Source organism: Paralichthys olivaceus, chromosome 22 (genome assembly GCF_024713975.1).
Source record: "Paralichthys olivaceus isolate ysfri-2021 chromosome 22, ASM2471397v2, whole genome shotgun sequence".
Lineage (NCBI taxonomy): Eukaryota > Metazoa > Chordata > Actinopteri > Pleuronectiformes > Paralichthyidae > Paralichthys > Paralichthys olivaceus.
In genome coordinates, this window is record NC_091114.1 from 3,633,665 (window position 1) to 3,647,783 (window position 14,119).

The 14,119-nt window shown below is 40.6% G+C and overlaps 1 protein-coding gene across 35 annotated transcripts in view; it reads left to right on the plus strand.

Annotated features, from left to right (window-relative positions):
- ank2b (ankyrin 2b, neuronal) overlaps window positions 1–14,119 on the plus strand; it is a 151,581-nt gene that overhangs the window by 108,973 nt on the left and 28,489 nt on the right. For 25 of the 35 annotated variants that reach the window (XM_069518395.1, XM_069518394.1, XM_069518399.1 and 22 more), the window contains 18 exons: window positions 143–241; window positions 395–493; window positions 1,002–1,100; window positions 1,194–1,292; window positions 1,474–1,546; window positions 1,712–1,765; window positions 3,824–3,965; window positions 4,971–5,058; window positions 5,709–5,812; window positions 6,487–6,525; window positions 8,839–9,063; window positions 10,867–10,965; window positions 12,179–12,333; window positions 12,430–12,641; window positions 12,787–12,991; window positions 13,087–13,183; window positions 13,287–13,515; window positions 13,989–14,114. In XM_069518395.1, the coding sequence (XP_069374496.1) occupies window positions 143–241; window positions 395–493; window positions 1,002–1,100; window positions 1,194–1,292; window positions 1,474–1,546; window positions 1,712–1,765; window positions 3,824–3,965; window positions 4,971–5,058; window positions 5,709–5,812; window positions 6,487–6,525; window positions 8,839–9,063; window positions 10,867–10,965; window positions 12,179–12,333; window positions 12,430–12,641; window positions 12,787–12,991; window positions 13,087–13,183; window positions 13,287–13,515; window positions 13,989–14,114 (2,244 nt within the window). The remainder of the gene's footprint in view (window positions 1–142; window positions 242–394; window positions 494–1,001; window positions 1,101–1,193; window positions 1,293–1,473; window positions 1,547–1,711; window positions 1,766–3,823; window positions 3,966–4,970; window positions 5,059–5,708; window positions 5,813–6,486; window positions 6,526–8,838; window positions 9,064–10,866; window positions 10,966–12,178; window positions 12,334–12,429; window positions 12,642–12,786; window positions 12,992–13,086; window positions 13,184–13,286; window positions 13,516–13,988; window positions 14,115–14,119) is intronic. The other 10 variants (XM_069518403.1, XM_069518404.1, XM_069518421.1 and 7 more) reach the window with 7 other exon arrangements.

A 14,119-nucleotide genomic window follows, 5' to 3' on the forward strand; every position in this document is an offset into this window, starting at 1 on the left:
TATACTCACAGCTTCAACAAATTCTGAACCTCACCCTTTCTCTTAAAAATACTGCATTATGTTTTTTTATTATTGGACAAGAAAGGATGGACAGAATATGTTGGATTGTGAACAAACTGTTGTGTGTGTGTTCCTCATGCAGAGCGGCCTGACTGCCCTCCATCTGGCAGCCCAGGAAGACAAAGTGACTGTTGCAGAGATCCTCGCCAAAAACGGCGCCAACCTCGACCAGCAGACCAAAGTATGAACAATCATACTGTTATTCGTTTTCTGCACGTTGCTTTGCACCCTCTGGTTACAAGACCTTATTATTTCAAGTCCTCACTGGATTCAAAAACTGTGTTGTATTTTTTGGTGGTCGGTTACTTTAATCAGATTTGCTGTTGTTTTGCAGTTGGGATACACTCCACTAATTGTAGCATGTCACTATGGTAACGTCAAGATGGTCAACTTCCTGCTACAGAATGGAGCCGGTGTCAACGCCAAGACCAAGGTACTGAAGCCAGAGTCGGATGCTTGCAGTTGCCATAGCAGCTTCATATGTGGCGGTTTACCATTCATAACTTAATACTGACTTTCTAGAAGTATCACAAACAATGTGGGTCTTCAAAAATTATATTAAATGTAAATCTTAAAAAATCTAGAAGGGCAGATGTCAGTGGAAATACCAGGATTTACATAAACAGGCTCTGTGTATTGGTCTGATCCTACAACTAGCACATGCATTGTGCTTTTATTGTTGTAATTGTGCATATTCACCTATTTTATTAAAGGGTTGTTCAACTAATATGACACAAAATATAGCATTATCTCATTTACTTATAGTGGGAAATACATATCCTTGCAAATAATTTCTTCTACCAGTAGATGTTAGCAGGTGTTAGCGGCCACAAGCAGATGTTAGGGACATAACTTCAGCCGTGCATAAATAATGGACGTAATGTCTTTTTAATGTCTTTATTTTTCTCCAATTTGACATTGTTCTTTTTGTTCCCTCCCAGAATGGATACACTCCCCTTCACCAGGCTGCCCAGCAAGGCAACACACACATCATTAACGTTCTGCTGCAACACGGCGCCAAGCCCAACGCTATAACTGTGGTACGTAAACACTCCAATCCTACAAACACACACACACACACTCAGTTACTATAGGTGCACACATCTCATTTGTTCTTGTTTTGTTTTGTCAAGAATGGTAACACTGCTCTGGGTATTGCTCGGAGGCTGGGCTACATCTCTGTAGTGGACACGCTGAGGGTCGTCACAGAGGAGATCATCACCACCACCACGGTACGTAGAGTCAGATTTTATCTCCCCGTCCTCATTTAGCGATGCTCCATCAATGGACGGATCAATCACTGAACACTACTCAGTATATACTTGTAAACTGTAAACCTTTATATTGTAATAAACTGGTTTGTACATGCTAAGAACTGTGGTTAATGGAACCTGTTTCCTGCCATTCTGCCAGACGGTGACAGAGAAACACAAGCTGAACGTGCCAGAGACCATGACTGAAGTGCTGGATGTCTCGGATGAGGAGGGTGAGTCACGTCGCTAACACTTGACACCGCTTGCCCGGTGGGAGACATACACGTTGAGTGAACATGGAGAGTTTGCAGCAGGTAGAGACGAGAGCAGAGCAAAAAGAGAGCTCTGCAAGGTTGAGATTTCAGGAGGTGGTGAGTGACTGTGCTGTCCACCCTCAGCTTTGAAATCCATTGATGATGATGATATGTCAGACGACCTCATGGATATTGGAGGTATTCAGCACGGTGCTTTGTGTGCAGACTTGCTGTGGTGATTTTACTGAGGACTGGGTGTCGTGTGTTGTGCATGAAGAATGAGCCTGTGGTAACTGCTATTTGCTTAAATGCAACAATACTAACTGCTCATATTCCATGATATTTGGATGGTGCCACTGAATTTTGACTTTAAGTTATAGTATGCTGGTATATATTTCAAACATTCAGGAGAATGTTAGTATTTGCTGTTTCCACCGGGAGCGAGATGAGAAGTGGAGACATCCCGAGCCAGTGAGACGTAAAAAAAAAAACTCCTCTACTCTTCTAGTCTAGAAAACTACACTTTCTATCTACACTTTTAAAAATAAATCAAGAGAGAAAACGGGTTAGCCGGAGCAAAACTGGCACAAACAACTGGCACAGACTTTACCCACAGTGTCACTTCAAAGTTTATTTCTAACCCCACAAGAATACACCAGGGAGGAAATACTAATAAAATCCCTGTCTCGACTCAGCATAGGTTCTGAAATTTATTTAATGCCATAGCCCGCTGATTTTTATGGGAACAAATCTGGGGAATTTGTAATTGGAGTATTCAAATGGCAGATTGTGATTTTCTTGCATTTCAAATACAACAGTGACCTACTTTAAGGAGGGAGAACAGCTGGGAAGCTCAGCCAGGGTGAAATGTCAGATTTTCTGCTTGCTGTGTTCTGCTGAAAAACACCCTGATACATTTTTTTTTGTCTTAACCTCCTTCTTACACACGTCCTACTCAGGTAGCCTGTATATTATTGGCATCAGAACGTCTCTGTCTAACTACAGTATGTTTGTCGTGCTCTTCTGGCGTAGCGTGATGCTTCCTGCCAGACCTCGGCCAAAGCCAACCCCTGCATTAGTATCACATGGCTTTCACCTCGCACACGACCCTCTCAGGCCTTTGTCGCCACGCCACCATCAACATTAATGAAATCAAGTTTCATCAAGTCATTATCCTATCATTTTTACTACATTGCTTCAGGTAGTTACACATTATTATAAGAAATTCGTGGGATTTTCAGACATGAATGAATCAAGAACTTAAAGTATGCTTGAATATTCACCTCATTGTGTTTTGGATTTGATTGAAATTGTAAAAATGGTGAAAAGTAAATAAATTGCTGGTGGTAAGATAATCACATTGAAATATATTGTAGATTTCTTTAATTTGAATATAGAAGTATATCATTTTAAACTTTACAACACACCATAAATACCAAAAAGTTTGTAATGCCCATGGGTCTGATAGCGGAGGTGTTCATTTGCCGTAGAACACATGGTGATGAAACTTGAGTGTTTTGGCCCAGGTTAGCCAGCAGCCAATAGTGATGCTGACCCCTGCTGTACAGTATTGGAACAGCAATAGAGCTTTCACTACTATAGCTTTCACAGTATCACTATGATGCAAGGCCATAGAGCATGTTTCCCTAACATGCATCTGTTTGTTGTGAGACTACAGAAGGGAAACAAGGAAATGAATGCAGTTTCCTGTTAGTATGCACAGACTACATTGAAAACTTAGGATGACAGTAAATCATAGTAGGTTAAGTTAAGTTAAATGATACATAGCCACAAAGGTTTGCTCAGCAGTGATGTTAAATGACATTAAAAAACAAAGTTCATACTGTTCTGAGTTAGTACTGCAAAATAATCTTAACTCAAGGTTTACTTGCTTTTTGGGGAGTGGTTTTCAATTGTATTTCACAGTCTTCATCCCCCATTGGAGTATGATTAGCGTGAGGAAACGGAGAAACTGAATTGAACAAATGTTCGCTCAACTTATAAGACTCCATGTGCTGCAGTGCGTGCAATTAAAGTAAAGTAAGTTGACATTGAGTTAAGGTTAGTTTTTCAGATGGTAAGTTTAAGAAAGAACACTAATAAGTTGCAGTTCTGACAAGCTTCCAGTCTTTTAGTTATCGTTAATATCCTATTTTCTCTCGACTCTTTCTAAGCTGAAGTGGTTTCTGTATGATAATAGCCGTATGTTCCCGTAATGAGCTTGTCCCCCTCTGTCCCTTTGCCCGCTCTCCCAAGGTGACGACACAATGACAGGCGATGGAGGGGAGTATCTGAGGGCCGAGGACCTCAGGGAGCTTGGAGACGACTCCCTCCCCGGGCAGTACCTGGATGGAATGAACTACCTCCGCTTCAGCCTGGAGGGAGGACGCACTGACAGGTACGTTATAACACCAGGCACCTTTAACTAATTCAAATAAGCGTAATAATCAAGTTTGATTTTCCTCAAACTTAAAATTTGACTCTGTTCCTGTCTAATTACTGATACAGCGTTTTACTGTGGATGCTGGTTCTAACTCTATCATGCATGTGTGTATTGTAGTGCACTGACAAAAAGTTTCCTGTAAACTTAACAACTAACTGTCTGTATTTGTATGTGTGTGTTGGTGTGTGTGTTATGCAACCTCTCCTGCTCATACTTCATCGTTGGTGTCCCCTGTCATGCCTCCATAGTCGAATAAAAAGGTATGTGCTGACGCTGGCCAAATATCTGGCCTCTAAAAATCTTCAGCACTATGGTAATAACCAGTTTAACCATCTTTCTGGGGCTGGGTCTTGACCTCAGAGTGATTTCTAGTTACTTGTTTCTTCCTTGTTTATCATATTTGCTTGTAAATCTTAATATTTAAATGTCTCCCCTAGCCTGCTTGTGTTAATACAACACAAATGCACAACCTAGCTGTTGTTTTAGCATTCAGATTTCTTGAACAGTACCCTAAAGCAATTCATTTGTAATGAATCCTCTCATTTACTCACTTTATTTTTCCATTCATGTTATGAGAACCAGGGTCGGAAAGTAACTTGTTTGTCTGATTTTTTTTTTTTTCCCTATGGACATGTATCATTATTTCTGAAACTGTAAATGAGTTTCAGAGTCTAGTGTGAAGCTAATGAATCAATCCATCAAATTTTATTTGCATAGGCCATATTCACAAATCACAGTTTGTCTCATGGGGCTTAACAAGGTGTGACATCCCCCTCAACAAGAGAAAGGAAAAACTACCGAAGAAAACATAGAGCCACATGTGAGGGATCCCTCTCCTCAGACAGACAGAGGTGCAATAGAGGCCACATTACTTTCCTGCCCTGCTGTGATCTCTGTTGATGTCACGACCACAGAGCGTCAGGGGCTTCACTGCTTTCTTCTTCTTCTTCTCTGCTGCAGTTCAGACAGGTCCTTCACCCCCACCCACCAAAGCTACTACTCCCCTAAACATGAAGGCATGATGGAGGAGATGCTCACCAGCCACCAGGTACATGATCATCAGTATCACGTCTCTGACATAATGCTGTTTGTATATATTTTATAGTATAGTATATTTCAAGTACTGTACTTAAATCTTTACACTTTTGTCTTACTCTATTATAGTTCAGAGGGAAATGTTGTGCCTTTAACTACAAAACATTTGTTCTAGTTCATAAAAGAGAATATTCAGTTTTAGATAAACCTACCTATCATTATATAAAGCGGTTAAACAAATCTCCAGCTCAACAACATTACTGCTTACATGTATAAGAATATACTGCTACTTTGATACTTTTTATTTTTGTGTTAACAATTCTGTACTTTTATATTAGTAATAATTCGGTTTTTCCTTTCATGGTGTATTTTGATATATTGGGGTATTAATACACTTAATAAAGTAAATTATCTGATTTGTTATACTTGACATTACTTGATTAGGAATTAGTTGTGAAAGACCACAGAGTTTTAATGGGTTTTACACTGGGTTTCAAAACCAGTGAGCAGAACTAATCTGATTTGTAATAGAGTGCTTTCTTCACTTGCCTTTAACTTTGGGCTTCTCCTGATTGACTAAGAATTTTCATCTTATGAGGTCGAACTACAAGGTTGTTGTTCTCGGTTAATATTCCCAGAATATTTCCAATATTTCTTTTCCAGGTTTCATCACTTGCCAGGGAGAATGACAGGGATTCATACAGACTGAGCTGGGGGACAGAGAACCTGGACAACGTGGCTTTATCCTCCAGCCCCATTCATTCTGGGTAGGTACAGACTGGAGAAACCAAATAATACAAAATATGTGGCCAGTGGATGAAACGTGTCAAGTGATGCCAATGTGTATCCTGAAACATCCATAATGATGAATGAACAATGAATGTATTTTCATCACAGTCCTGAGAACAGTCGCTGATTGTATGTTTCAAGTGATTAATCACATTTGATTACAGAATTTCTTAATTGGTGAAATCAATTTAAAATGTCAGTTGTGTTTTATAAATGTAACTGAAGCTCTTCTCTCACTTGGCAGCTGTTGGAAATATACTGAAAGACTGCAGTAAACTTACTTTTGTAATTTTATCTCCAATCTCCAAACATCTTTTGATTATGTTCTGGTTTTATACATCTGTAAACATCAGTGATGAAATGACATGAAAGTCTAGAATTTGGAATTTCTAGATTTCAACCAAAGTGGAAACTTTTTTAGAGACTCAGACATTTGAATAGATGTTTCCCCTCTTTGGTATAAGATTCAATATCTTTTTTTCTGTCCTTTTAGATTGTGATCGCTCAAATTTCCTTTTTTCATTCTGACAGTGTCATGTCTTCTCTGTCTTTCCTCTCCCGGGTCCTCTCTCTCTCTCTCTCTCTCTCTCTCTTCTTCTTCTTTCTGGTTAACTTTTTCTTCCTCTCTGTCTGATCTGATCGTTGTTTTTAGCCGTTCCTCTCCGTGCCATGATCATGGAGACCACAGCAGGTGACCCTTCTGCACATTGGTTACATCATTGTCCTCCTCCTCATCTTCATTATTCTCTTCCTCCCCTCACAGTGTGCTCTCCTGGTGGAGAGGTGTTTATGTGTGTCACTGTCCTTAACCGATACTGCCTCGTTTATCTTTCGATTGGGTTCAGCCAGCCACACGTATTTCATTTTATGTGATATGGCAAGTTAAAGGTCCACCTGTAGGAATTAGCGAAATCTATTGGTGAACTTGAAAAGTACTGAATACCCTGAATGCCCCCTATCTATAACCATGCCGTGTCCGAAATCACCACTCATTCACTATTCCCTGCTTCATTATATAGTGATAACTATATAGAGGACTATATATGAGCTCATCAGGATACGGAAAAAACATTTAGTATCAATACTTGAATGTAAAATATATAATGACAATCTTTAAATGCAGAAATAAACTTGTTTCCAGCACTTTGTGCTGTATTTATATATAAACGACAGGTTGGGTTCCCACTGCCTTCCCTCCTCTCCTCACCACGAGGGCAATGCATGATGGTACATATTGCTTGGCCGGTGTCCAATGATGCATTGTGGGAAACAATGAGTGCCCTATATAGGGTATAAAAACTTCACTCAACATTTTGACACCACTACAGAATGGCGAGTGATTTCGGACACACCCCAGTGGTTTGTCAATGCTGGGCCGCTGTAGAAACATGGCGGTGCAACATGGCCGACTCTTAACTCCAGACGAAGGTATAAAGGGCTCATTCTAAGAAAACAAGAATACAAGGATTCTTAGTTTCAGACGTTTAAACACTGATTATATTATGCCTCTGCCAATAGATTCCCCTAAATACTACACATTGAACCTTTAAGAAGAACCAAGCATTCATTGTGATAATTACTGCTCGGAAACGTTTACGGCACAGCTCATAGAAACACGTGAGATGTCAAAAGGCAGTGAAAGTGCGGGACACATTTGTTGAAGGGGTTATATGTAAGTTTTGCTCGAGCTACACAGCAAATGTTTGCTGTTTGAAACCAATCCAGCAGAAACTTTGCACGTTTTGCATCAAACTACTTCCAGTGTTGACTCCTGCTTTGCTAATATTTGTATTCTTCTTTGCCTCTGCTGAAGTTGGCAGCTAGTCCTGGCCCGGGCAGTCTGTTCTATTACTTTCTGATCCCTAGTTACTGTCCAGTCTGGGCCTCGGAGGGTGTTTTATAACTTCCGTGACGTTACCAGAAAAGAAACCCCATACAGCGGCAGAGAAAACTTACATATAGCACCTTTAATTTCACACTGTGTCTTGTGAATTGTACACCTCCCCTAACATACCTACCAGGCGTTGAGTGAGATTCAGCATAATATTGTGCCAAAGACAGACAATCACCTCATTAAACGGAGAGTGGCTTGAATCAGAGAAGTTCATTTTATCGTCTTATTTTCTCACCGTACAGAAGACAATCACTGAAAGCACAGCAGAGGAGGACAACAGTCTTTGTCTCTTAACAGTTGTACTGGTTGTGTTGCTGAAGTCAATAACAAGTTTGTCACACGTGTGTTTTATGTCACTTCTGTGTTTTAATCATTGTTGTGTTTTGCTTGATTGAAGTCATTGGCCATTTGAACGAAGACACAATTTGGTACCATACAGCAAAGTAATCCCCATCACACCCACACCCGCCCTCCACTCAGATGTGTGATCCATGTGCATACAGTATTTGCCTCTTTGCATGGAGAGTGAAGTCAAAGAGCCTCAAGCTGTAAATTGAATTAATGTGATCCAGATTGTCTTGTACATTCAGTGTTGAGAAAACAGACACCGAGATATTAAAACCAATAAACCTGATGTTGCCAGGGTCGTTCCAAAGACACTCATTGTCCGTCCATTTGCTTTTTATGGAGGGTTCCACTGTGCGGCACCGTCTTCAATAGCAGATAGGATTTGTTATGCAACAGCAGATGAGCAGTTTTCAGACTGTTCCATCCCCGTTGTCTGAAATGTTGAGCATGACAGTACATTCTTAGACCTTAGGAACAGCACCTGACAAAAAAGTTACGAACAACCAATAAAAATGAACCTCGTGTGAAGATTAATATATATTTTTATACATATAAATGTATAAAAATATATATTAATCTTAATATAAATCCATTCACATTACCAGTATATCATTTTGGATAAGTAACCACCTCAGGACTTTTTACTTTTGTCATGCTGCTAGTGCAATCTACCAACTAGCTCTAGTGTCTACTTTCTCAGCACTTAATGGGCATTATAATATTTGTTTTTAATTTGTGGAAATACTTCCTGCTCCACCGCAGCTTCCTGGTCAGCTTCATGGTGGATGCCAGGGGTGGAGCCATGCGTGGTTGCCGACACAATGGCCTGCGCATCATCATCCCGCCCAGGAAGTGCAGCGCGCCCACGCGGGTGACGTGTCGGCTGGTGAAGAGGCACCGTTTGGCTACCATGCCCCCGATGGTTGAGGGTGAAGGCCTGGCCAGCAGGCTCATCGAGGTGGGGCCCTCGGGAGCCCAATTCCTCGGGTAAGGCTACAGTTAACGCATTCATTCATTCCGTCATGACGATGAAGTGAGTTACTTGAATTGAAAATATCAAATCCGCAGCAGTTTAATATAAGGATTCTACAGGAGGAGGTAGCATCACTTCAAGGGTTGGATTTTTATCTTGAATTCCGAGTGCAGCTGGCAGAAAAGCCTTCACTAGGAAGTGGTTAAAACCAGAAATTATAATATCCTTAAAGTGGAAAAGATTACTTCTGTTAGATTGCAAGTTTTGAAAAGATGGGATTGTTGGATTCACTTTATTATACTGATATGACCATCATTTACGTTAAATCGATTTTTATTTATGGTTATTTTATTCTGTACTTTGTCAGATCAGGTACAACTTGAATTACACACCCCAGTACTGTTCAGACACTGTTCTAAGTTTGTGTATTGTATTTCATATTTTAATACCTGCATTGTTTATATTCTGTCTGTTCTTGACTCAGTCTGTATAATGTTTTAACCAAGTTGGGATTTTTTTTTGTTTACAAATGTATAATACAGATAAAATAGAAAAATAGAAGAAGGTGTAATTTACTGACTAGTTAGTGATATTTTGGTGGAAAAAAATCACTGCACCTACACCTTTTCATTGTTTATGTCTTGACAACGATGGAAATAGTCAAATTTAATTCAAAAAGTATTTATATCAGAAGGACATGCCTGTCTAGTGTCAGAGAGATCTTTAATTAGACACATGAGTTACTATGACCTCTACCTTCAGTCCGTTGATTGAGCTGTGTCCTGTTAAATAAGAAGCTTTCAACTTGCTGCCCTTTTTCTTTCAGATTAATTTCCCCCCTGCCTCTGCCTTACTAAAACTGTATCTGCTCTTGCTTTCTCCCAGCGCCAGGGATCGGTTAATCTTTGCTCTTCCGCATGTCCTATTTTCTTTCATTACAGCTGCAGCCTAACTCTTTTCAACTTCTCCCATAATGCAAAAGCCTTTCTAATTAACTCCACCTCCACTATATTGCACCATGATTGATTTGATATGTTGCCTCAAATTCTGCCCTCCGCTTATAATATTAGGGATATGATTGTGTCTCAAGTATATATTTATATGTTGTCTATGAGGATTTAGCTCTGCAGTCCATAAACTGTTAAATAAAAAGTTAGATAAAAATAGAATCACTTTATCTAATGATTATTGGTCCTCCTAAGAATGTAAATGTTCTTTTTTTGGCAAGAGCGTGTTAACACTGTGACCGTACCTACTGTATAATTGCAACTGCAGAAATGTCATTCTTAATTTATATATTCCATCAAATGTAGAGATCCAGTGTGTTTAAAATGGATACAGTTAAGAAATTCTAAAACAAAAGATGTAATTGTGAAAGATTAATTCAAGTTGTAAAACCTTTACTCGTTATTTTGAAATTGTTTTTCATCCTGCATCTTTTCACAATAATGGAATGAAATAGAAACTATAGCTAATCACTGGCTCTCCCCTGTTTGTCTTGATAAATCAACTGAGAAAATTAGGCTTTATGAAATGATAATGGATTTGGACTGGGTTATTTTAAAATTGACATTCTGGAAGGAAATAAGACTCAACTTATGTCAGCAAAAAAAATATATAGTGAGTGTTGAATTTCATTTCTTGATTTGATTTTGGAAACTGCAGGCCTCCTCACACATACGACTACAAAGTGTGATCATCTCACTCATGAATTGCACATTAGACTTTAACAAGGTTTCAATTCTGCACCCACCCAAAACTGTGTGTGTGCTCTTTCTTCCTCACTGCTGCATATGGACGCTTGGTTGATCACACAGTAAACTTCACCTCCCCACTGCCCCTCCACCTCTTAATGAGGGGGAGAGTTTGGTTAGCAGAATCCTCCAACTCGGTCCACCGGGGACAAAATTCCTCGGGTAGGGTGAACAAAAGACACCAGTTTGCATATGAAACAATTCATGGATGCTCGTCTCAATGTTTTCCCTTAAATCCCTTCCATCCAATGTTATTTTATCCATACTCTTTTGTGTTGACCTGCTTGTGCTATTGTCTTTATCCCATTCTTATTATTCCCTCTAGACATCACATTGCTTGAACTTTACTTTGCTCCTGTTTTCTGCTTTGCCTTTTACAATTCCGTGTTTATTTTTTTTCATAGATGTTTGTCTTTTAGTTTTTGTTATTGTGTGAAATTTAAATGGTTGAATGGCCTACAAGTAACTTGGTGAAATGAATTGCATGTTGTGGTTTGATGGTTGGCTCAGATTTTTACTTACGGCCCTGTAAATGTTAACCGGATAATAATTTTCCTAAAATTCTGATGTTAATAGATGCAGGATGGTCTTGCCCACTTATAGTTCTGATCAGTTTTCTTAGAATTGTCTCAGCTTTAGCTGGATAAGTACAATATCAAAGCTTTCGTTTAAGGACAAAATTACATGTAAATTCTGTATATTGGAATTTCTCCTGCCAGCATTTGAGCTGTGGCTTCAAAATACTATATTTTTAATATGTATTTAGGCCAAAGAACCATCTAAATATCACACGAAAAGATCAGAAGTGTCTCTGTCCCATGTTGGATTGTACTTGTTATGTAGCATGTTTCTTATAGATATGTGTATTGTACCTAGCTTGTTGTGATTATGCATGTCAGGTAAGTGATAAAGTGAAACATAGTGGTAAATATAGACAATCAACTGAACACTTACTCATGGGATTTAATTCACCACCAAATAGCTGCAGGAAAGTTTTGCCTTTAAAAATGTGGTGAGCAATCAACTTAACAGCTCAGTGTACAAATCTCGAGAGTTGCCGCAATGTTGACAAGGAAGACATTGGAATTAGCATAATCCATCCATTATTAACGGAGCACTTCTTCATATAAGCATCGTGCTGCTAGATGACGTGTACTTTTGTATTTCATCATTGTCCATCCAGCTAAGTTTTAATGAAGATCCCAGGTACTGAGGCTGCTACTTTGCAGAACAAAGTCAGAGTTCAATTAAATATCATGTTTGAGGACAACACTCAAGTATTACAACCCTGTTAAATTACCCTGTGCAGCAAGCTCTCACAAAGCACTCGTGCACATACCGTCCTCACTGGCTCACATGTGCTCTACCTCTCCAGTCCTGTGATCGTGGAGATCCCCCACTTTGCTGCCCTGCGGGGGAAAGAGAGGGAGCTGGTGATACTGAGGAGTGAGACAGGAGAAAGCTGGAAGGAGCATCACTGTGAACACACCCAGGAAGAACTCAACCAGATCCTCAATGGCATGGATGAGGGTCAGTCTCTGATGGGATGTTAATAGACTGCACCTGGACAAAGATCCTTCCAGTTTGAATGCCCCTAACAGCCTTGCTTTTATTTCCCTCCTCCAGAGTTGGACACACCGGAGGAGCTGGAGAGGAAGCGCCTTTGCCGTATCATCAGCAGAGATTTCCCACAATACTTTGCTGTGGTGTCACGCATCAAGCAGGACAGCAATCTGATTGGTCCTGAGGGAGGTATCCTGAGCAGCACAGTTGTGCCCCAAGTGCAGGCAGTTTTTCCTGAAGGGGCCCTCACCAAGAGGATCAGGGTCGGACTGCAGGTAATTGACAAAATAATAATTCTTTACAGTTTACTCAACAGCTGTCAAAATCTCAGTCAAGAGCCCATTTCCAGTGCTTGAACTTAGTTCAGACAATATTTGTAGCACAAGGTCGGGTCATTGCCTATGCTTTCTGCTCTCCCAGGCCCAGCCAGTGAATATAGATGTAGTGAGGAAGAACCTGGGGAACAAGGCAACCTTCAGCCCTATTGTCACCCTGGAGCCCCGCAGGAGAAAGTTCCATAAACCCATCACCATGACCATCCCTGTTCCCAAGAGCAACTCCGACCCAGTCCTGAACGGTTTTGGGGGAGACACACCCACCTTACGCCTGCTCTGCAGTATCACTGGTAAGAGAAGACACATGGATCACACGTGAATAGACACAACCGCAGACACATGCTCACGTTCTAATATTCAATCTTGCATTTGTGTCCATGTGCAGGTGGAACGACGCCAGCCCAATGGGAGGATATAACAGGAACCACCCCATTAACATTTATCAATGACTGTGTCTCCTTCACCACCAATGTGTCTGCTAGGTAACATTTACTGTTTTATTGACTGCATTGGTGTTGTTAAGTGACTCACGTGTAGCAAACGCCTAACCTCACTGGTTCTTTCAAACCCACTTTGGATTTCCAGGTTCTGGCTCATAGACTGTCGGCAACTCCAGGAGTCTGTCAACTTCTCCACTCAGGTGTACCGAGAGATCATCTGTGTCCCTTACATGGCCAAGTTCGTCATCTTTGCCAAGACCCACGACCCCATCGAGGCCCGCCTGCGCTGCTTCTGCATGACAGACGACAAGATCGATAAAACCCTGGAGCAGCAGGAGAACTTCACTGAGGTGGCCCGTAGCCGAGACGTAGAGGTGAGAAAGGAGAGCAGGGGAGGAATTTTCTTCTAGCCCGCAGCTGAGGCCCGGATCTTTTGGATCCATTGGAGAGGTCTGGGCAGGAATAATGAATAACACAGCAACTTTATGCAAAAGTCATTGTTCGATGATGTCTTGGGGTAGCTTAATCAATTTTAACAGCCTATTCGGAACAGCTAAAGGAATCTTAACCCTCTGCGATGGAGACATGACAAACAAATGAAAAGGTTTTGTAAGTAGGTGAGATGTGAGGCAGATCAATTGTATCAAATCCTAAACTGAGATCCAGCTAATTTAAAGGCTGTGGGCAAGGGCTCTAGGTTTCTTGAGTAATGGTCGCAGTACTGCAGGGAGGTGAAAAAGAGAAATGTTGGAGTTCAAACAAAAAGAAAAGAGGACCAGCTCAGTGTTTCTGTTGGTTCTATGTTGTTATTCAGCCACTGTGCTTATCTCCCTGTGATATTTCAAAGGTGCTGGAAGGAAAACCGATCTATGCAGACTGTTTTGGAAACCTTGTTCCCCTCACCAAAAGTGGCCAACATCACCTCTTCAGCTTCTTTGCCTTTAAGGAGAATCGACTAGCACTCTTCATCAAAGTGAG